This window comes from Salmo salar, chromosome 26, assembly GCF_965601325.2.
Source record: "Salmo salar chromosome 26, fSalSal1, whole genome shotgun sequence".
Lineage (NCBI taxonomy): Eukaryota > Metazoa > Chordata > Actinopteri > Salmoniformes > Salmonidae > Salmo > Salmo salar.
Genome location: NC_138316.1, coordinates 52,595,001 through 52,617,500, shown reverse-complemented (window position 1 = coordinate 52,617,500; position 22,500 = coordinate 52,595,001). Strand labels below are relative to the sequence as shown.

Sequence of the window (22,500 nt, the reverse complement as noted above, 5' to 3'; positions counted from 1 at the left end):
GGTTGCCATAGTGGCTGGTCATAATATTAGGATAAACCAGACCCCGTAGAGAGAGGCGTATCAGTCTCATAGTCCACTGAGACTGACACAGATGGACCTGACTGCTGTCTCACTGGAAACACCTTCTATCAGAGCCTTCCGCCCTGGGCTGGGTCCCAAATGGAACCCTATTCCCTATATAGTGCACTGCTCTTGACTAGGGCTCATAGTGCACTATGTAGGGAATAGGGGCAATTGGGGTCTAAGCCACTGTCTCAGTGTAATCTATCAGAACCCTCAGCCCCCAGGGCGGCTCCCCCCTGTTCCTGTCTGACAGTCTGGTCTGACAGTTTGTAGACACACCAGCCAACCAAGACACACTCTGAGAGAGAGAGGGAAGCAGTTGAGACCTAGTTGATATTACAAGTCAAGTCTCTATTTGATTAAAAGTGGTATTTAGTGCAAGAGGAATGTTATTTTGGATATTTTCTTGGAAACCAGACTACTTTTGGTCCTGTCCAACAGCATGTAGGGAAAGCAGACCCGACCAGGAATGTTATTTCTGTCCTTCCTGGAAGTAGTTGTAGTTGTAGTACAGTGAGGGGGAAAAAGTATTTGATCCCCTGCTGATTTTGTACGTTTGCCCACTGACAAAGAAATGATCAGTCTATAATTTTAATGGTAGGTTTATATGAACAGTGAGAGACAGAATAACCACAAAAAAATCCAGAAAAACGCATGTCAAAAATGTTATAAATTGATTTGCATTTTAATGAGGGAAATAAGTATTTGACCCCTCTGCAAAACATGACTTAGTACTTGGTGGCAAAACCCTTGTTGGCAATCACAGAGGTCAGACGTTTCTTGTAGTTGGCCACCAGGTTTGCACACATCTCAGGAGGGATTTTGTCCCACTCCTCTTTGCAGATCTTCTCCAAGTCATTAAGGTTTCGAGGCTGATGTTTGGCAACTCGAACCTTCAGCTCCCTCCACAGATTTTCTATGGGATTAAGGTCTGGAGACTGGCTAGGCCACTCCAGGACCTTAATGTGCTTCTTCTTGAGCCACTCCTTTGTTGCCTTGGCCGTGTGTTTTGGGTCATTGTCATGCTGGAATACCCATCCACGACCCATTTTCAATGCCCTGGCTGAGGGAAGGAGGTTCTCACCCAAGATTTGACGGTACATGGCCCCGTCCATCGTCCCTTTGATGCGGTGAAGTTGTCCTGTCCCCTTAGCAGAAAAACACCCCCAAAGCATAATGTTTCCACCTCCATGTTTGACGGTGGGGATGGTGTTCTTGGGGTCATAGGCAGCATTCCTCCTCCTCCAAACACAGCAAGTTGAGTTGATGCCAAAGAGCTCCATTTTGGTCTCATCTGACCACAACACTTTAACCAGTTGTCCTCTGAATCATTCAGATGTTCATTGGCAAACTTCAGACGGGCATGTATATGTGCTTTCTTGAGCAGGGGGCCTTGCGGGCGCTGCAGGATTTCAGTCCTTCACGGCGTAGTGTGTTACCAATTGTTTTCTTGGTGACTATGGTCCCAGCTGTCTTGAGATCATTGACAAGATCCTCCCGTGTAGTTCTGGGCTGATTCCTCACCGTTCTCATGATCATTGCAACTCCACGAGGTGAGATCTTGCATGGAGCCCCACGCCGATGGAGATTGACAGTTCTTTTGTGTTTCTTCCATTTGCGAATAATCGCACCGACTGTTGTTACCTTCTCACCAAGCTGCTTGGCGATGGCCTTGTAGCCCATTCCAGCCTTGTGTAGGCCTACAATCTTGTCCCTGACATCCTTGGAGAGCTCTTTGGTCTTGGCCATGGTGGAGAGTTTGGAATCTGATTGATTGATTGCTTCTGTGGACAGGTGTCTTTTATACAGGTAACAAACTGAGATTAGCAGCACTCCCTTTATGAGTATGATCCTAATCTCAGCTCGTTACCTGTATAAAAGACACCTGGGAGCCAGAAATCTTTCTGATTGAGAGGGGGTCAAATACTTATTTCCCTCATTAAAATGCAAATAATTTTATAACATTTTTGACATGCATTTTTCTGGATTTTTTGTTGTTATTCTGTCTCTCACTGTTCAAATAAACCTACTATTAAAATTATAGACTGATCATTTCTTTGTCAGTGGGCAAACGTACAAAATCAGCAGGGGATCAAATACTTTTTTCCCCCACTGTAAATGGCAAGAAGCCAGAAGAGCTCCCGAGTAGACAGCGGTCTAAGACACTGCATCTCAGTGCAAGAGGCGTCACTGCAGTCCCTGGTTTGAATCCAGGCTGCCGTGATTGGGAGTCCCATCCGGTCGTGATTTGGAGTCCCATAGGGCGGCGCACAATTGGCCCAGCGTCGTCCAGGTTAGGCCGTCATTGTAAATAAGAATTTGTTCTTTACTGACTTGCCTAGTTAAATAAAGGTTACATTAAAAAAATTATTTAAAAAACTGATAGAATCAACTTCACTTCCTTCTCATTTTTCCCTCACTGCAGCAGCAACAGTAGTAGTAGTAGTAGTAGTAGTAGTAGTAGTAGAGGTAGCAGTAGTAGTAGTAGTAGTAGTACTAGTAGTAGTTGTAGTAGTAGTAGTAGTGGTAGCAGTAGTAGTAATAGTAGTAGTAGAGGTAGTAGAGGTAGAGGTAGTAGTAGTAGTAGTAGTAGTTGTACTAGTAGTAGTAGTAGAGGTAGTGGTAGTAGTACCAGTAGTAGTTGTTGTAGTAGTAGTAGTAGTGGTAGCAGTAGTAGTAGTACCAGTAGCTGTAGTAGTAGTAGTAGTAGTAGTAGTAGTAGTAGTAGTAGTAGTAGTAGTGGTATCAGTAGTAGTAGTAGTAGTATCAGTAGTAGTATTAGTATCAGTAGTATTGGTATCGGTGGTAGTAGTAGTGGTAGTGGTATCAGTAGTAGTGGTAGTGGTATCAGTAGTAGTGGTAGTAGTAGTAGTAGTAGTGGTAGTTGTATCAGTAGTAGTAGTAGTAGTGGTAGTTGTATCAGTAGTAGTAGTAGTGGTAGTAGTAGTAGTAGTGGTATCAGTAGTAGTGGTAGTAGTAGTAGTAGTAGTGGTAGTTGTATCAGTAGTAGTAGTAGTAGTGGTAGTTGTATCAGTAGTAGTAGTAGTGGTAGTAGTAGTAGTAGTGGTATCAGTAGTAGTAGTGGTAGTGGTAGTAGTAGTAGTAGTAGTAGCAGTGGTAGTGGTATCAGTGGTGGTAGTAGTAGTAGTAGTAGTAGTAGTAGTAGTACCAGTAGTAGTAGCAGCAGTAGTACCAGTAGTAGTAGTTATAGTACCAGTAGTAGTACCAGTAGTAGTAGTAGTAGTGGTGGTGTTGTTGTAGTAGTAGTAGTAGTAGCATTAGTACTGGTAGTGGTAGTGGTAGTAGTGGTAGTAGTACTAGTAGTAGTAATTATAGTAGTAGTGTCAGTAGTAGTAGTAGTGGTAGTGGTAGTAGTGGTAGTGGTAGTAATCATAGTAGTAGTGCCAGTAGTAGTAGTAGTGGTAGTAGTAGTAGTAGTATCAGTAGTAGTAGTAGTTGTAGTAGTTGTACTAGTAGTAGTAGTAGAGGTAGTGGTAGTAGTACCAGTAGTAGTTGTAGTAGTAGTTTTAGTGGTAGCAGTAGTAGTAGTACCAGTAGCTGTAGTAGTAGTAGTAGTAGTAGTAGTAGTAGTAGTAGTAGTAGTAGTAGTAGTAGTGGTGGTAGCAGTAGTAGTAGTAGTACCAGTAGTACCAGTAGTAGTAGTAGTAGTAGTAGTAATAGTTTTATAGTAGTAGTACCAGTAGTAGTAGTAGCAGTAGTTTTATAGTAGTAGTAGCAGTAGTAGTAGTAGTACCAGTAGTAGTAGTAGATGTTATAGTAGTAGTAGTAGTAGTAGTAGTGGCAGTAGTAGTAGTAGTAGTAGTAGTAGTACCAGTAGTAGTAGCAGCAGTAGTACCAGTAGTAGTAGTTATAGTACCAGTAGTAGTACCAGTAGTAGTAGTAGTAGTGGTGGTGTTGTTGTAGTAGTAGCAGTAGTACTGGTAGTGGTAGTAGTGGTAGTAGTACTAGTAGTAGTAATTATAGTAGTAGTGTCAGTAGTAGTAGTAGTAGTAGTAGTAGTAGTAGTGGTAGTGGTAGTAGTACCAGTAGTAGTAATCATAGTAGTAGTGGTAGTAGTAATCATAGTAGTAGTGGTAGTAGTAGTAGTAGTATCAGTAGTAGTAGTAGTGGTAGTAGTACCAGTAGCGGTAGTAGTAGTTGCAGTAGTCGTAGTAGTATCAGTAGTAGTAGTAGTGGTAGTGGTAGTAGTAGTTGTACCAGTAGTAGTGGTAGTAGTAGTAGTGGTAGTAGTGGTAGTGGTATCGGTGGTTGTAGTGGTAGTGGTATCAGTAGTAGTAGTAGTAGTGGTAGTGGTATCAGTAGTAGTAGTAGTAGTGGTAGTGGTATCAGTAGTGGTAGCAGTAGTAGTATCAGTAGTAGTAGTAGTAGTGGTAGTGGTATCAGTACCAGTAGTAGTACCAGTAGTAGTAGTAGTAGTAGTGGTGGTGTTGTGGTAGTAGTACTAGTAGTAGTAATTATAGTAGTAGTGTCAGTAGTAGTAGTAGTAGTGTTAGTAGTACCAGTAGTAGTAATCATAGTAGTAGTGGTAGTAGTAGTAGTAGTATCAGTAGTAGTAGTAGTGGTAGTAGTACCAGTAGCGGTAGTAGTAGTTGTAGTAGTGGTAGTAGTAGTGGTAGCAGTAGTCGTAGTAGTATCAGTAGTAGTGGTAGTGGTAGTAGTAGTTGTACCAGTAGTAGTAGTAGTAGTAGTGGTAGTAGTAGTAGTGGTAGTGGTATCGGTGGTTGTAGTGGTAGTGGTATCAGTAGTAGTAGTAGTAGTAGTGGTAGTGGTATCAGTAGTAGTAGTAGTAGCGGTAGTAGTAGTAGTAGTAGTGGTAGTGGTATCAGTAGTAGTAGTAGTAGTAGTATCAGTAGTAGTAGTAGTATCAGTAGTATTGGTATCGGTGGTAGTAGTAGTGGTAGTGGTATCAGTAGTAGTGGTAGTAGTAGTAGTAGTGGTAGTTGTATCAGTAGTAGTAGTGGTAGTTGTAGTAGTAGTAGTAGTAGTGGTTGTAGTGGTGGTGGTATCAGTAGTAGTAGTAGTAGTGGTAGTGGTATCAGTAGTAGTAGTAGTAGTGGTAGTGGTATCAGTAGTAGTAGTGGTAGCAGTAGTAGTAGTAGTAGTAGTAGTAGTAGTAGTATTGGTAGTGGTATCAGTAGTAGTAGTAGTAGTAGTAGTAGTAGTAGTACCAGTAGTAGTAGCAGCAGTAGTACCAGTAGTAGTAGTTATAGTACCAGTAGTAGTACCAGTAGTAGTAGTAGTAGTGGTGGTGTTGTTGTAGTAGTAGCAGTAGTACTGGTAGTGGTAGTAGTGGTAGTAGTACTAGTAGTAGTAATTATAGTAGTAGTGTCAGTAGTAGTAGTAGTAGTAGTAGTAGTAGTACCAGTAGTAGTAATCATAGTAGTAGTGGTAGTAGTAATCATAGTAGTAGTGGTAGTAGTAGTAGTAGTATCAGTAGTAGTAGTAGTGGTAGTAGTACCAGTAGCGGTAGTAGTAGTTGTAGTAGTGGTAGTAGTAGTGGTAGCAGTAGTCGTAGTAGTATCAGTAGTAGTAGTAGTGGTAGTGGTAGTAGTAGTTGTACCAGTAGTAGTGGTAGTAGTAGTAGTGGTAGTAGTGGTAGTGGTATCGGTGGTTGTAGTGGTAGTGGTATCAGTAGTAGTAGTAGTAGTGGTAGTGGTATCAGTAGTAGTAGTAGTAGTGGTAGTGGTATCAGTAGTGGTAGCAGTAGTAGTATCAGTAGTAGTAGTAGTAGTGGTAGTGGTATCAGTACCAGTAGTAGTACCAGTAGTAGTAGTAGTAGTAGTGGTGGTGTTGTAGTAGTAGTAGTGGTAGTAGTACTAGTAGTAGTAATTATAGTAGTAGTGTCAGTAGTAGTAGTAGTAGTGTTAGTAGTACCAGTAGTAGTAATCATAGTAGTAGTGGTAGTAGTAGTAGTAGTATCAGTAGTAGTAGTAGTGGTAGTAGTACCAGTAGCGGTAGTAGTAGTTGTAGTAGTGGTAGTAGTAGTGGTAGCAGTAGTCGTAGTAGTATCAGTAGTAGTGGTAGTGGTAGTAGTAGTTGTACCAGTAGTAGTAGTAGTAGTAGTGGTAGTAGTAGTAGTGGTAGTGGTATCGGTGGTTGTAGTGGTAGTGGTATCAGTAGTAGTAGTAGTAGTAGTGGTAGTGGTATCAGTAGTAGTAGTAGTAGCGGTAGTAGTAGTAGTAGTAGTAGTAGTGGTAGTGGTATCAGTAGTAGTAGTAGTAGTAGTATCAGTAGTAGTAGTAGTATCAGTAGTATTGGTATCGGTGGTAGTAGTAGTGGTAGTGGTATCAGTAGTAGTGGTAGTAGTAGTAGTAGTGGTAGTTGTATCAGTAGTAGTAGTGGTAGTTGTAGTAGTAGTAGTAGTAGTGGTTGTAGTGGTGGTGGTATCAGTAGTAGTAGTAGTAGTGGTAGTGGTATCAGTAGTAGTAGTAGTAGTGGTAGTGGTATCAGTAGTAGTAGTGGTAGCAGTAGTAGTAGTAGTAGTAGTAGTAGTAGTAGTATTGGTAGTGGTATCAGTAGTAGTAGTAGTAGTAGTAGTAGTAGTAGTAGTAGTAGTAGTATCAGTAGTAGTAGTAGTATCAGTAGTATTGGTATCGGTGGTAGTAGTAGTGGTAGTAGTAGTAGTAGTGGTAGTTGTAGTAGTAGTAGTAGTGGTAGTTGTATCAGTAGTAGTAGTAGTAGTAGTAGTGGTAGTAGTAGTAGTAGTGGTATCAGTAGTAGTAGTGGTAGTGGTAGTGGTATCAGTAGTAGTAGTGGTAGTAGTAGTAGCAGTGGTAGTGGTATCAGTGGTAGTAGTAGTAGTAGTAGTAGTAGTAGTAGTACCAGTAGTAGTAGCAGCAGTAGTACCAGTAGTAGTAGTTATAGTACCAGTAGTAGTAGTAGTAGTAGTGGTGGTGTTGTAGTAGTAGTAGTAGTAGCAGTAGTACTGGTAGTGGTAGTGGTAGTAGTGGTAGTAGTACTAGTAGTAGTAATTATAGTAGTAGTGTCAGTAGTAGTAGTAGTAGTAGTGGTAGTGGTAGTAGTGGTAGTGGTAGTAATCATAGTAGTAGTGCCAGTAGTAGTAGTAGTGGTAGTAGTAGTAGTAGTATCAGTAGTAGTAGTAGTGGTAGTAGTACCAGTAGCGGTAGTAGTAGTTGTAGTAGTGGTAGTAGTAGTGGTAGCAGTAGTCGTAGTAGTATCAGTAGTAGTAGTAGTGGTAGTGGTAGTGGTAGTAGTAGTTGTACCAGTGGTAGTAGTAGTGGTAGTAGTGGTAGTGGTATCGGTGGTTGTAGTGGTAGTGGTATCAGTAGTAGTAGTAGTAGTGGTAGTGGTATCAGTAGCAGTAGTAGTAGTGGTAGTGGTATCAGTAGTGGTAGCAGTAGTAGTATCAGTAGTAGTAGTAGTAGTAGTGGTAGTGGTATCAGTACCAGTAGTAGTACCAGTAGTAGTAGTAGGACATAGGACATATTGAGACAGGTAGCTGGGGACTGAGGACCACACTGACATATTGAGACAGGTAGCTGGGGACTGAGGACCACACTGACATGTTGAGACAGGTAGCTGGGGACTGAGGACCACTAGGACATGTTGAGACAGGTAGCTGGGGACTGAGGACCACACTGACCAGTCTAACAGTCCTCTCCTCCTCTCTCTCCCTCCACGGTAAACTGACCAGTCTAACAGTCCTCTCTCTCCCTCCACGGTAAACTGACCAGTCTTAACAGTCCTCTCTCTCCCTCCACAGTAAACTGACCAGTCTTAACAGTCCTCTCTCTCCCTCCACAGTAAACTGACCAGTCTTAACAGTCCTCTCTCTCCCTCCACAGTAAACTGACCAGTCTTAACAGTCCTCTCTCTCCCTCCACGGTAAACTGACCAGTCTTAACAGTCCTCTCTCTCCCTCCACGGTAAACTGACCAGTCTTAACAGTCCTCTCTCTCCCTCCACGGTAAACTGAACAGTCTTAACAGTCCTCTCTCTCCCTCCACGGTAAACTGACCAGTCTTAACAGTCCTCTCTCTCCCCCTCCACGGTAAACTGACCAGTCTTAACAGTTTATCTCCTCTCGCCACAGTAAGCTGCGTCACATCGTGGATGAGATGGTGACCACGGAGAGGGAGTACGTGCGCTCCCTCCGTTACATCATCGAGCACTACTTCCCCGAGATGGAGAGAGGAGACCTCCCGCAGGACCTCAGGGGAAAACGGAGCGTCATCTTTGGGAACCTGGAGAAACTTATGGACTTCCACAGCCAGTACTTCCTCAAGGAGTTGGAGAGCTGCTGCAACCACCCTCTGAGGGTGGCACACTGCTTCCTGCGACACGTAAGAGACTTCATACCTCTAACGACTTGTTTCAATATACCTAGAGGTAACGTTACTACTGAAATCACCTATTACCAGTCTCACACTGCTTCCTACGACTCGTAAGAGACTTCATACCTCTTACTCTATAGCCTAACGGTTAGAGTCACAGTTGTAGCCTAATGACAGTATGTTCCTCAAACGGTAGAGGATATCCACTTCTGTTACAGCCGAATGACAAAGTGTTCCTGAGGTAACATTACTGGTGATTACAGTTCAACTACGTCCTGAGGTAACATTACTGGTGATTACAGTTCAACTACGTCCTGAGGTAACATTACTGGTGATTACAGTTCAACTATACTGAGGTAACATTACTGATGATTACAGTTCAACTACGTCATGAGGTAACATTACTGATGTTTACAGTTCAACTATGTCCTGAGGTAACATTACTGATGTTTACAGTTCAACTATACTGAGGTAACATTACTAATGATTACAGTTCAACTATGTCCTGCGGTAACGTTACTGATGATTACAGTTCAACTACGTCCTGAGGTAACATTACTGATGATTACAGTTCAACTACGTCCTGAGGTAACATTACTGGTGATTACAGTTAAACTACGTCCTGAGGTAACATTACTGGTGATTACAGTTCAACTATGTCCTGCGGTAACATTACTGATGATTACAGTTCAACTACGTCCTGAGGTAACATTACTGATGATTACAGTTCAACTACGTCCTGAGGTAACATTACTGATGATTACAGTTCAACTATACTGAGGTAACATTACTGATGATTACAGTTCAACTACGTCCTGAGGTAACATTACTGATGATTACAGTTCAACTACGTCCTGAGGTAACATTACTGGTGATTACAGTTCAACTACGTCCTGAGGTAACATTACTGGTGATTACAGTTCAACTACGTCCTGAGGTAACATTACTGATGATTACAGTTCAACTATACTGAGGTAACATTACTGATGATTACAGTTCAACTACGTCATGAGGTAACATTACTGATGTTTACAGTTCAACTATGTCCTGAGGTAACATTACTGATGTTTACAGTTCAACTATACTGAGGTAACATTACTAATGATTACAGTTCAACTATGTCCTGCGGTAACATTACTGATGATTACAGTTCAACTACGTCCTGAGGTAACATTACTGATGATTACAGTTCAACTATGTCCTGAGGTAACATTACTGATGTTTACAGTTCAACTACGTCATGAGGTAACATTACTGATGATTACAGTTCAACTATACTGAGGTAACATTACTGGTGATTACAGTTCAACTACGTCCTGAGGTAACATTACTGATGTTTACAGTTCAACTACGTCCTGAGGTAACATTACTGATGTTTACAGTTCAACTATGTCCTGAGGTAACATTACTGGTGATTACAGTTCAACTACGTCCTGAGGTAACATTACTGGTGATTACAGTTCAACTATGTCCTGCGGTAACATTACTGATGATTACAGTTCAACTACGTCCTGAGGTAACATTACTGATGATTACAGTTCAACTATACTGAGGTAACATTACTGGTGATTACAGTTCAACTATACTGAGGTAACATTACTGGTGATTACAGTTCAACTACGTCCTGAGGTAACATTACTGATGATTACAGTTCAACTACGTCCTGAGGTAACATTACTGATGATTACAGTTCAACTACGTCCTGAGATAACATTACTGATGATTACAGTTCAACTATGTCATGAGGTAACATTACTGATGATTACAGTTCAACTATACTGAGGTAACATTACTGGTGATTACAGTTCAACTACGTCCTGAGGTAACATTACTGATGTTTACAGTTCAACTACGTCCTGAGGTAACATTACTGATGTTTACAGTTCAACTATACTGAGGTAACATTACTAATGATTACAGTTCAACTATGTCCTGCGGTAACATTACTGGTGATTACAGTTCAACTACGTCCTGAGGTAACATTACTGGTGATTACAGTTCAACTATGTCCTGCGGTAACATTACTGATGATTACAGTTCAACTACGTCCTGAGGTAACATTACTGATGATTACAGTTCAACTATACTGAGGTAACATTACTGGTGATTACAGTTCAACTACGTACTGAGGTAACATTACTGGTGATTACAGTTCAACTACGTCCTGAGGTAACATTACTGATGATTACAGTTCAACTACGTCCTGAGGTAACATTACTGATGATTACAGTTCAACTACGTCCTGAGATAACATTACTGATGATTACAGTTCAACTATGTCCTGAGGTAACATTACTGATGATTACAGTTCAACTATACTGAGGTAACATTACTGGTGATTACAGTTCAACTACGTCCTGAGGTAACATTACTGATGTTTACAGTTCAACTACGTCCTGAGGTAACATTACTGATGTTTACAGTTCAACTATGTCCTGAGGTAACATTACTGGTGTTTACAGTTCAACTACGTCCTGAGGTAACATTACTGATGATTACAGTTCAACTATGTCCTGAGATAACATTACTGCTGTAACCACCCCCTTTAGTCTCACTGTTTCCTACACCTCTAGACATCTACAGTATACTATATCCTAATGATGACAATGGGTTGCTGAGGTTCCTAGATCAAGTACATTTAACTGGCAGGCCCTGGTATCTGGCTGCTTGTTTACCTCAAGTCGGGATTTTGGCTTTAGGGAGGCGCTTTCACCTTCAACTACCAACCCAGCTGTGAAAATACTGAACTCTACTCTACCTGCAGCCCCTAATCTCTCTAGCAGGTCCCTCCCCACCCCCACACACACACACACACAGACTTTCTCTCTCTCTACCTTCATACCTGTGGTCGTTCTCAGACCCCTTGGTTTGATTTAAACATCCTGATTTTCCACCCTTCAAACAGCAGCTGGAGGCATAGTCCTCTCTCCCAGGCTCATAGCACGGTGACATAGTCCTCTCTCCCAGGCTTATAACAGGGAGACATAGTCCTCTCTCCCAGGCTTATAACAGGGAGACATAGTCCTCTCTCCCAGGCTTATAACAGGGAGACATAGTCCTCTCTCCCAGGCTTATAACAGGGAGACATGGTCCTCTCTCCCAGGCTTATAACAGGGAGACTGGAATCTGCGTCCCAGATGGCACCCTATATTCCCTATATAGTGCACTTCTTTTGACCAGAGCCTTATGGGCTAGTGCACTACATAGGGACTAGAGTGCCATTTGGGAAGTTGACTAAGTGAACACATTCCTGGCTATAAAAGTCTTGGAGACATATTACACAGTAATTTGACGTATCGTCAGAATTCTCGCCAAATAAAACCGAAGTGGTTGATAAATGGAGAGTCCCTCGTTTCCGTTTCGGTACAGGGCATGTTTACAGAACAAGAGATGTTTTTTCTGTTTTCTCTCGGTAGAATGATTTGTTCTGTTTCCATGTAATCCACAGCAAGACGCGTTTGGCCTGTACGCTCTGTACAGTAAGAACAAGCCTAGGTCTGATACGCTGTTGGCCAGCCACGGAAACAGCTTCTTCAGGGTGAGGGAAGAGAACACACCAGAAACACATGAACACACATACATGTGCTATACTTCAGACCTGTCTGTCTGTCTGTCTGTCTGTCTGTCTGTCTGTCTGTCTGTCTGTCTGTCTGTCTGTCTGTCTGTCTGTCTGTCTGTCTCTGTGTCTGTCTGTCTGTCTCTGTGTCTGTCTGTCTCTGTGTCTGTCTGTCTGCCTGCCTGCCTGCCTGCCTGCCTGTCTGTCTGTCTGTCTGTCTGTCTGTCTGTCTGTCTGTCTGTCTGTCTGTCTGTCTGTCTGTCTGTCTGTCTGTCTGTCTGCCTGCCTGCCTGCCTGCCTGCCTGCCTGCCTGTCTGTCTGTCTGTCTGTCTGTCTGTCTGTCTGTCTCCCTGCCTATCTGCCTGCCTGGTATAACCTTTGACCTCTAACCGCTATAGAACAAGCAGCTGGAGCTGGGAGATAAGATGGACCTGGCCTCCTACCTGTTAAAGCCCATCCAGAGAATGTCTAAGTACGCCCTGCTCCTCAAAGACCTGATCAAGGAGGTGAGCGAGGCGCAGGAGACAGAGCTGGGCTACCTCCAAGCCGCTGCGGAGATGGTCAGGTTCCAGCTGCGTCACGGCAACGACCTGCTCGCCATGGACGCCATCCGAGACTGTGACGTGAGTGACGCACCTTCAGCCTGAGAGATATCATGTCTTCTTTGACCCTCACAGAAAACACAGAGGTACAAGTTATGGTACAACAATGGAGGCTGGTGAGGGGAGGACAGCTCATAATAATGGCTGGAGTGGAACGGTATGAAACATAGAAACCACGTGTTTGATGTGTTTGAATACCGTTCCACCTATTCCACTCCAGCCGTTACCACGAGCCCGTCCTCCCCAACTGAGTTGCCACCAACCTCCTGTGTGGTACAACGATAATATGACAAACTGTCTGTGGAACTGAACGATTTTGGGAAGTCTGAAATACAAGGGGGGGATTGTAAAATACCACACTGAAACAGTTTTAGACTTGCTTTAGCAGTCAGGACATTCACTTCCTCGTGTTCAGAAACAGCAGCAGCGTGAAGAACGAGGGATGATGGCAACGTGCAACAAGTTTTTGAGTAACATGAACTCTTGTGTCTTAAGCCCGTCTCTTCTCTGGTCCTCCCCAGGTGAACCTGAAGGAGCAGGGTCAGCTGGTCAGACAGGATGAGTTCCTGATCTGGTACGGCAGGAAGAAGTGTCAGCGCCATGTCTTCCTGTTTGAAGACCTGGTGCTGTTCAGTAAACCCAAACGCATCGAAGGAGGACTGGACGTTTACATCTACAAACACTCCTTTAAGGTAGGGCCCTTCATATCTACCATCACTCCTTTAATGTAGGGCCCTTCATATCTACAAACACTCCTTTAAGGTAGGGCCCTTCATATCTACAAACACTCCTTTAAGGTAGGGCCCTTCATATCTACCAACACTCCTTTAAGGTAGGGCCCTTCATATCTACCATCACTCCTTTAAGGTAGGGCCCTTCATATCTACCATCACTCCTTTAAGGTAGGGCCCTTCATATCTACCATCACTCCTTTAAGGTAGGGCCCTTCATATCTACAAACACTCCTTTAAGGTAGGGCCCTTCATATCTACCAACACTCCTTTAATGTAGGGCCCTTCATATCTACAAACACTCCTTTAACCTCTTACATCTAGACGTTCCGCTAGCGGAACACCTGCTCCAATATCCAATGATGGGCGTGGCGCGAAATACAAATTCCTCTAAAATCCGATAACTTCAATTTTTCAAACATATGACTATTTTACACCATTTTAAAGACAAGACTCTCCTTTATCTAACTACACTGTCTGATTTCAAAAAGGCTTTACAAGCGAAAGCAAAACATTAGATTATGTCAGCAGAGTACCAAGCCAGAAATAATCAGACACCCATTTTTCAAGCTAGCATATAATGTCACAAAAACCCAAACCACAGCTAAATGCAGCACTAACCTTTGATGATCTTCATCAGATGACAACCCTAGGACATTATGTTATACAATACATGCATGTTTTGTTCAATCAAGTTCATATTTATATCAAAAACCAGATTTTTACATTAGCATGTGATGTTCAGAACTAGCATACTTCCGGTGAATTTACTAAATTACTCACGATAAACGTTCACAAAAAACATAACAATTATTTTAAGAATTATAGATACAGAACTCCTTTGTGCAATCGAGGTGTCCGATATTAAAATAGCTTTTCGGTGAAAGCACATTTTGCAATATTCTGAGTAGATAGCCCAGCCATCACGGGCTAGCTATTTAGACACCAACCAAGTTTAGCCCTGACCAAACTCCGATTTACTATTAGAAAAGTTTGATTACCTTTGCTGTTCTTCGTCAGAATGCACTCCCAGGACTTCTACTTCAATAACAAATGTTGGTTTGGTTCAAAATAACCCATAGTTATATCCAAATAGCGGCGTTTTGTTCCTGCGTTCAAGACACTATCCAAGGGTGACGAAGGGTCACGCGCACGACACATTTCGTGACAACAAAATTCTAAATATTCCATTACCGTACTTCGAAGCATGTCAACCGCTGTTTAAAATCAATTTTTATGCCATTTTTCTCGTAAAAAAAGCGATAATATTCCGACCGGGAGTGGTGGTTTTCGTTCAAAGACGAAAGAATAAAAACATGGAGTCGACTCATGCACGAGTCTCAGTCTCGTAGTACTGTGACCGGCCACTATCCAAACGCGCTAATGTTTTTCAGCCAGAGCCTGCAAAGCCACGATTCAGCTTTTTGCCGCCTTCTGAGAGACCATGGGAGCCGTAGGAAGTGTCACGTAACAGCAGAGATCCCCTGTAATGGATAGAGATAATCAAGAAGGGCAAGAAATGGTCAGACAGGGCACTTCCTGCATGGAATCTTCTCAGGTTTTGGCCTGCCAAATGAGTTCTGTTATACTCACAGACAGCCCATTCAAACAGTTTTAGAAACTTTGGAGTGTTTTCTATCCAAAGCTAATAATTATATGCATATTCTAGTTTCTGGGCAGGAGTAATAATCAGATTAAATCGGGTACGTTTTTTATCCGGCCGTGAAAATACTGCCCCCTAGCCCTAACAGGTTAACTGTGGTCAGTTGTAGAAGTGACATAGGTATTTGGTTATACTGTGGTCAGTTGTAGAAGTGACATAGGTATTTGGTTATACTGTGGTCAGTTGTAGTAGTGACATAGGGATTTGGTTATACTGTGGTCAGTTGTAGTAGTGACATAGGGATTTGGTTATACTGTGGTCAGTTGTAGAAGTGACATAGGGATTTGGTTATACTGTGGTCAGTTGTAGAAGTGACATAGGGATTTGGTTATACTGTGGTCAGTTGTAGAAGTGACATAGGGATTTGGTTATACTGTGGTCAGTTGTAGTAGTGACATAGGGATTTGGTTATACTGTGGTCAGTTGTAGTAGTGACATAGGGATTTGGTTATACTGTGGTCAGTTGTAGTAGTGACATAGGGATTTGGTTATACTGTGGTCAGTTGTAGTAGTGACATAGGGATTTGGTTATACTGTGGTCAGTTGTAGGAGTGACATAGGGATTTGGTTATACTGTGGTCAGTTGTAGAAGTGACATAGGGATTTGGTTATACTGTGGTCAGTTGTAGAAGTGACATAGGTATTTGGTTATACTGTGGTCAGTTGTAGAAGTGACATAGGGATTTGGTTATACTGTGGTCAGTTGTAGTAGTGACATAGGGATTTGGTTATACTGTGGTCAGTTGTAGAAGTGACATAGGGATTTGGTTATACTGTGGTCAGTTGTAGTAGTGACATAGGGATTTGGTTATACTGTGGTCAGCTGTAGTAGTGACATAGGGATTTGGATATACTGTGGTCAGTTGTAGTAGTGACATAGGGATTTGGTTATACTGTGGTCAGTTGTAGTAGTGACATAGGGATTTGGTTATACTGTGGTCAGTTGTAGTAGTGACATAGGGATTTGGTTATACTGTGGTCAGTTGTAGTAGTGACATAGGGATTTGGTTATACTGTGGTCAGTTGTAGTAGTGACATAGGGATTTGGTTATACTGTGGTCAGTTGTAGGAGTGACATAGGGATTTGGTTATACTGTGGTCAGTTGTAGTAGTGACATAGGGATTTGGTTATACTGTGGTCAGTTGTAGTAGTGACATAGGGATTTGGTTATACTGTGGTCAGTTGTAGTAGTGACATAGGGATTTGGTTATACTGTGGTCAGTTGTAGGAGTGACATAGGGATTTGGTTATACTGTGGTCAGTTGTAGAAGTGACATAGGTATTTGGTTATACTGTGGTCAGTTGTAGTAGTGACATAGGGATTTGGTTATACTGTGGTCAGTTGTAGTAGTGACATAGGGATTTGGTTATACTGTGGTCAGTTGTAGGAGTGACATAGAGATTTGGTTCTCCTTTGTTTTTACAATGTAGAGTTGTGATAAGCAGAAACGTAGAAGTTGGAAAAAATTGAAGGTTATTTTGTTGGGAATCACATCTCCCTCCCTCCTCTCTCTCCCTCCCTCCCTCCCTCTCTCCCCTCCCTCCCTCCCGCTCTCCAGACGGCAGACGTGGGGATGACAGAGACATCTGGGGACAACAGTCTTCGTTTCGAGGTGTGGTTCAGACGCAGGACCAGTAAGAACCAGACGTATGTTCTGCAGGCCTCCAACACAGACGTCAAACACGCCTGGACCACCGACATCGCACGTATCCTCTGGCAGCAGGCTACACGGAACAAAGGTAGAGGAGAGAGAGAGAGAGAGAGACAGAGAGAGAGAGAGACAGAGAGAGAGAGAGACAGAGAGAGAGAGAGAGAGAGAGAGAGAGAGAGAGAGAGAGAGAGAGAGAGAGGGAGAGAGAGAAGGAACAGGACATGGATCCTCAGAACGACAGACTACAGCTAATATTGGACTGGGAAAAACAGTGTCTTTCCTCTGAACCAGGGATATGGAGGGAGTCTTTCAATTGTGGTACCCTATTCCCTACATAGTGCACTACTTTTAACCAGGGCGAATAGAGTGGAAAAAGTCGTGCACTATGTAGGGAACGAGGCCGTTTGGGACGCAGACCACCTCGGGGTGTCTGAGCTCTGCTGGCTACTGGCCTCAGTGTACAGAAGCTGGCTAGGGTCTGACAGGAGGTTACGGTCAGATCAAACGCTCACTGCTGTGACCCCAGGGAGGGAGGGAGGGAGGGAGAGAGAGAGAGGTTAACAGTGGATAAAAGTGTTATCTGTGTCTGTTTGGGTCGGCTCAGTGTGGTTAATTCATCTCTGTGTTGTGTTCAGAGATCCGTAATCAGGAGATGGTTTCCATGGGAGTGGGTAACAAGCCGTTCCTGGACATTAAACCCAGCGACGCTGCGATCAACGACAGGGCTATAGACTACATCATGAAGGGCCGAGGTACCCACTATACCACTGTCTATTACAATGATCAATAACCACTAAACCACTGTCTATTACAATGATCAATAACCACTAAACCACTGTCTATTACAATGATCAATAACCACTAAACCACTGTCTATTACAATGATCAATAACCACTAAACCACTGTCTATTACAATGATCAATAACCACTAAACCACTGTCTATTACAATGATCAATAACCACTAAACCACTGTCTATTACAATGCTCAATAACCACTAAACCACTGTCTATTACAATGATCAATAACCACTAAACCACTGTCTATTACAATGATCAATAACCACTAAACCACTGTCTATTACAATGATCAATAACCACTAAACCACTGTCTATTACAATGCTCAATAACCACTAAACCACTGTCTATTACAATGATCAATAACCACTAAACCACTGTCTATTACAATGATCAATAACCACTAAACCACTGTCTATTACAATGATCAATAACCACTAAACCACTGTCTATTACAATGATCAATAACCACTAAACCACTGTCTATTACAATGATCAATAACCACTAAACCACTGTCTATTACAATGATCAATAACCACTAAACCACTGTCTATTACAATGATCAATAACCACTAAACCACTGTCTATTACAATGATCAATAACCACTAAACCACTGTCTATTACAATGATCAATAACCACTAAACCACTGTCTATTACAATGATCAATAACCACTAAACCACTGTCTATTACAATGATCAATAACCACTAAACCACTGTCTATTACAATGATCAATAACCACTAAACCACTGTCTATTACAATGCTCAATAACCACTAAACCACTGTCTATTACAATGCTCAATAACCACTAAACCACTGTCTATTACAATGATCAATAACCACTAAACCACTGTCTATTACAATGATCAATAACCACTAAACCACTGTCTATTACAATGATCAATAACCACTAAACCACTGTCTATTACAATGATCAATAACCACTAAACCACTGTCTATTACAATGATCAATAACCACTAAACCACTGTCTATTACAATGATCAATAACCACTAAACCACTGTCTATTACAATGATCAATAACCACTAAACCACTGTCTATTACAATGATCAATAACCACTAAACCACTGTCTATTACAATGATCAATAACCACTAAACCACTGTCTATTACAATGATCAATAACCACTAAACCACTGTCTATTACAATGATCAATAACCACTAAACCACTGTCTATTACAATGATCAATAACCACTAAACCACTGTCTATTACAATGATCAATAACCACTAAACCACTGTCTATTACAATGATCAATAACCACTAAACCACTGTCTATTACAATGATCAATAACCACTAAACCACTGTCTATTACAATGATCAATAACCACTAAACCACTGTCTATTACAATGATCAATAACCACTAAACCACTGTCTATTACAATGATCAATAACCACTAAACCACTGTCTATTACAATGATCAATAACCACTAAACCACTGTCTATTACAATGATCAATAACCACTAAACCACTGTCTATTACAATGATCAATAACCACTAAACCACTGTCTATTACAATGCTCAATAACCACTAAACCACTGTCTATTACAATGATCAATAACCACTAAACCACTGTCTATTACAATGATCAATAACCACTAAACCACTGTCTATTACAATGATCAATAACCACTAAACCACTGTCTATTACAATGATCAATAACCACTAAACCACTGTCTATTACAATGATCAATAACCACTAAACCACTGTCTATTACAATGATCAATAACCACTAAACCACTGTCTATTACAATGATCAATAACCACTAAACCACTGTCTATTACAATGATCAATAACCACTAAACCACTGTCTATTACAATGATCAATAACCACTAAACCACTGTCTATTACAATGATCAATAACCACTAAACCACTGTCTATTACAATGATCAATAACCACTAAACCACTGTCTATTACAATGATCAATAACCACTAAACCACTGTCTATTACAATGATCAATAACCACTAAACCACTGTCTATTACAATGATCAATAACCACTAAACCACTGTCTATTACAATGATCAATAACCACTAAACCACTGTCTATTACAATGATCAATAACCACTAAACCACTGTCTATTACAATGATCAATAACCACTAAACCACTGTCTATTACAATGATCAATAACCACTAAACCACTGTCTATTACAATGATCAATAACCACTAAACCACTGTCTATTACAATGATCAATAACCACTAAACCACTGTCTATTACAATGATCAATAACCACTAAACCACTGTGTTAATTCCACTCTTCATATCCTTGTTTCTGGGTTATAGGAATGATAAATCTGGCCACACCATGTTCAGTATATTGTAGAATTAGTTGTGGCGTTTCTGAATGTATGAGTGGCCCGTCCTGTCCTCTCCGCTTCCCCAGGCGCCAGATCTCGAGCCTCCATCGCTGTGTCCCTGTTCGACCACTCCAACCCCTTCAAGCGGACAGCGTCGGGTAACGGGGCCCCTGCTGCGTCTGGCTCCTGCACTCTCCTGGGGCCCCTCAACCTGCACATGTACAGCAGCCACAGCCAGGCCCTGCTGCCCGGGGGAGAGAGGCCCTTCATCAGCCCGTGTATGGAGGAAGACGAGATGGAGCACGAGACCAGCAGCCAGCCATCCATGAGTACATACTGTATAGATCATCCATCCATGAGTACATACTGTATAGATCATCCATCCATGACCACATACTGTATAGATCATCCATCCATGAGTACATACTGTATAGATCATCCATCCATGACCACATACTGTATAGATCATCCATCCATGACTACATACTGTATAGATCATCCATCCATGACTACATACTGTATAGATCATCCATCCATGAGTACATACTGTATAGATCATCCATCCATGAGTACATACTGTATAGATCATCCATCCATGACCACATACTGTATAGATCATCCATCCATGACTACATACTGTATAGATCATCCATCCATGACTACATACTGTATAGATCATCCATCCATGAGTACATACTGTATAGATCATCCATCCATGACCACATACTGTATAGATCATCCATCCATGACTACATACTGTATAGATCATCCATCCATGACTACATACTGTATAGATCATCCATCCATGACTACATACTGTATAGATCATCCATCCATGACCACATACTGTATAGATCATCCATCCATGAGTACATACTGTATAGATCATCCATCCATGAGTACATACTGTATAGATCATCCATCCATGAGTACATACTGTATAGATCATCCATCCATGACCACATACTGTATAGATCATCCATCCATGACTACATACTGTATAGATCATCCATCCATGACCACATACTGTATAGATCATCCATCCATGAGTACATACTGTATAAATCATCCATCCATGACTACATACTGTATAGATCATCCATCCATGACCACATACTGTATAGATCATCCATCCATGACTACATACTGTATAGATCATCCATCCATGACTACATACTGTATAGATCATCCATCCATGAGTACATACTGTATAGATCATCCATCCATGACTACATACTGTATAGATCATCCCTCCATGAGTACATACTGTATAGATCATCCATCCATGACTACATACTGTATAGATCATCCATCCATGACCACATACTGTATAGATCATCCATCCATGACTACATACTGTATAGATCATCCATCCATGACTACATACTGTATAGATCATCCATCCATGACCACATACTGTATAGATCATCCCTCCATGACTACATACTGTATAGATCATCCCTCCATGACTACATACTGTATAGATCATCCATCCATGACTACATACTGTATAGATCATCCATCCATGACTACATACTGTATAGATCATCCATCCATGACTACATACTGTATAGATCATCCATCCATGACTACATACTGTATAGATCATCCATCCATGACCACATACTGTATAGATCATCCATCCATGACTACATACTGTATAGATCATCCATCCATGAGTACATACTGTATAGATCATCCCTCCATGACTACATACTGTATAGATCATCCATCCATGACTACATACTGTATAGATCATCCATCCATGAGTACATACTGTATAGATCATCCATCCATGAGTACATACTGTATAGATCATCCATCCATGAGTACATACTGTATAGATCATCCATCCATGACCACATACTGTATAGATCATCCATCCATGACTACATACTGTATAGATCATCCCTCCATGACTACATACTGTATAGATCATCCCTCCATGACTACATACTGTATAGATCATCCATCCATGAGTACATACTGTATAGATCATCCATCCATGAGTACATACTGTATAGATCATCCATCCATGAGTACATACTGTATAGATCATCCATCCATGACCACATACTGTATAGATCATCCATCCATGACGACATACTGTATAGATCATCCCTCCATGACTACATACTGTATAGATCATCCCTCCATGACTACATACTGTATAGATCATCCCTCCATGACTACATACTGTATAGATCATCCATCCATGAGTACATACTGTATAGATCATCCATCCATGAGTACATACTGTATAGATCATCCCTCCATGAGTACATACTGTATAGATCATCCATCCATGACTACATACTGTATAGATCATCCCTCCATGAGTACATACTGTATAGATCATCCATCCATGACTACATACTGTATAGATCATCCCTCCATGACTACATACTGTATAGATCATCCATCCATGAGTACATACTGTATAGATCATCCATCCATGAGTACATACTGTATAGATCATCCATCCATGACTACATACTGTATAGATCATCCATCCATGAGTACATACTGTATAGATCATCCATCCATGAGTACATACTGTATAGATCATCCATCCATGACTACATACTGTATAGATCATCCCTCCATGACCACATACTGTATAGATCATCCATCCATGACCACATACTGTATAGATCATCCCTCCATGACTACATACTGTATAGATCATCCCTCCATGACCACATACTGTATAGATCAGATCATCCCTCCATGACTACATACTGTATAGATCATCCCTCCATGACCACATACTGTATAGAT

General features: G+C 41.5%; 1 protein-coding gene across 4 annotated transcripts in view; it reads left to right on the top strand.

Moving 5' to 3' along the window:
• The window catches only part of plekhg4 (pleckstrin homology and RhoGEF domain containing G4), a 202,050-nt gene that overhangs the window by 171,603 nt on the left and 7,947 nt on the right, over positions 1-22,500 (top strand). For 2 of the 4 annotated variants that reach the window (XM_082969853.1, XM_082969851.1), the window contains exons 13-19: positions 8,138-8,387; positions 11,827-11,916; positions 12,333-12,557; positions 13,058-13,228; positions 16,491-16,671; positions 17,219-17,335; positions 19,806-20,078. In XM_082969853.1, the coding sequence (XP_082825979.1) occupies positions 8,138-8,387; positions 11,827-11,916; positions 12,333-12,557; positions 13,058-13,228; positions 16,491-16,671; positions 17,219-17,335; positions 19,806-20,078 (1,307 nt within the window). The remainder of the gene's footprint in view (positions 1-8,137; positions 8,388-11,826; positions 11,917-12,332; positions 12,558-13,057; positions 13,229-16,490; positions 16,672-17,218; positions 17,336-19,805; positions 20,079-22,500) is intronic. The other 2 variants (XM_082969855.1, XM_082969854.1) reach the window with 2 other exon arrangements.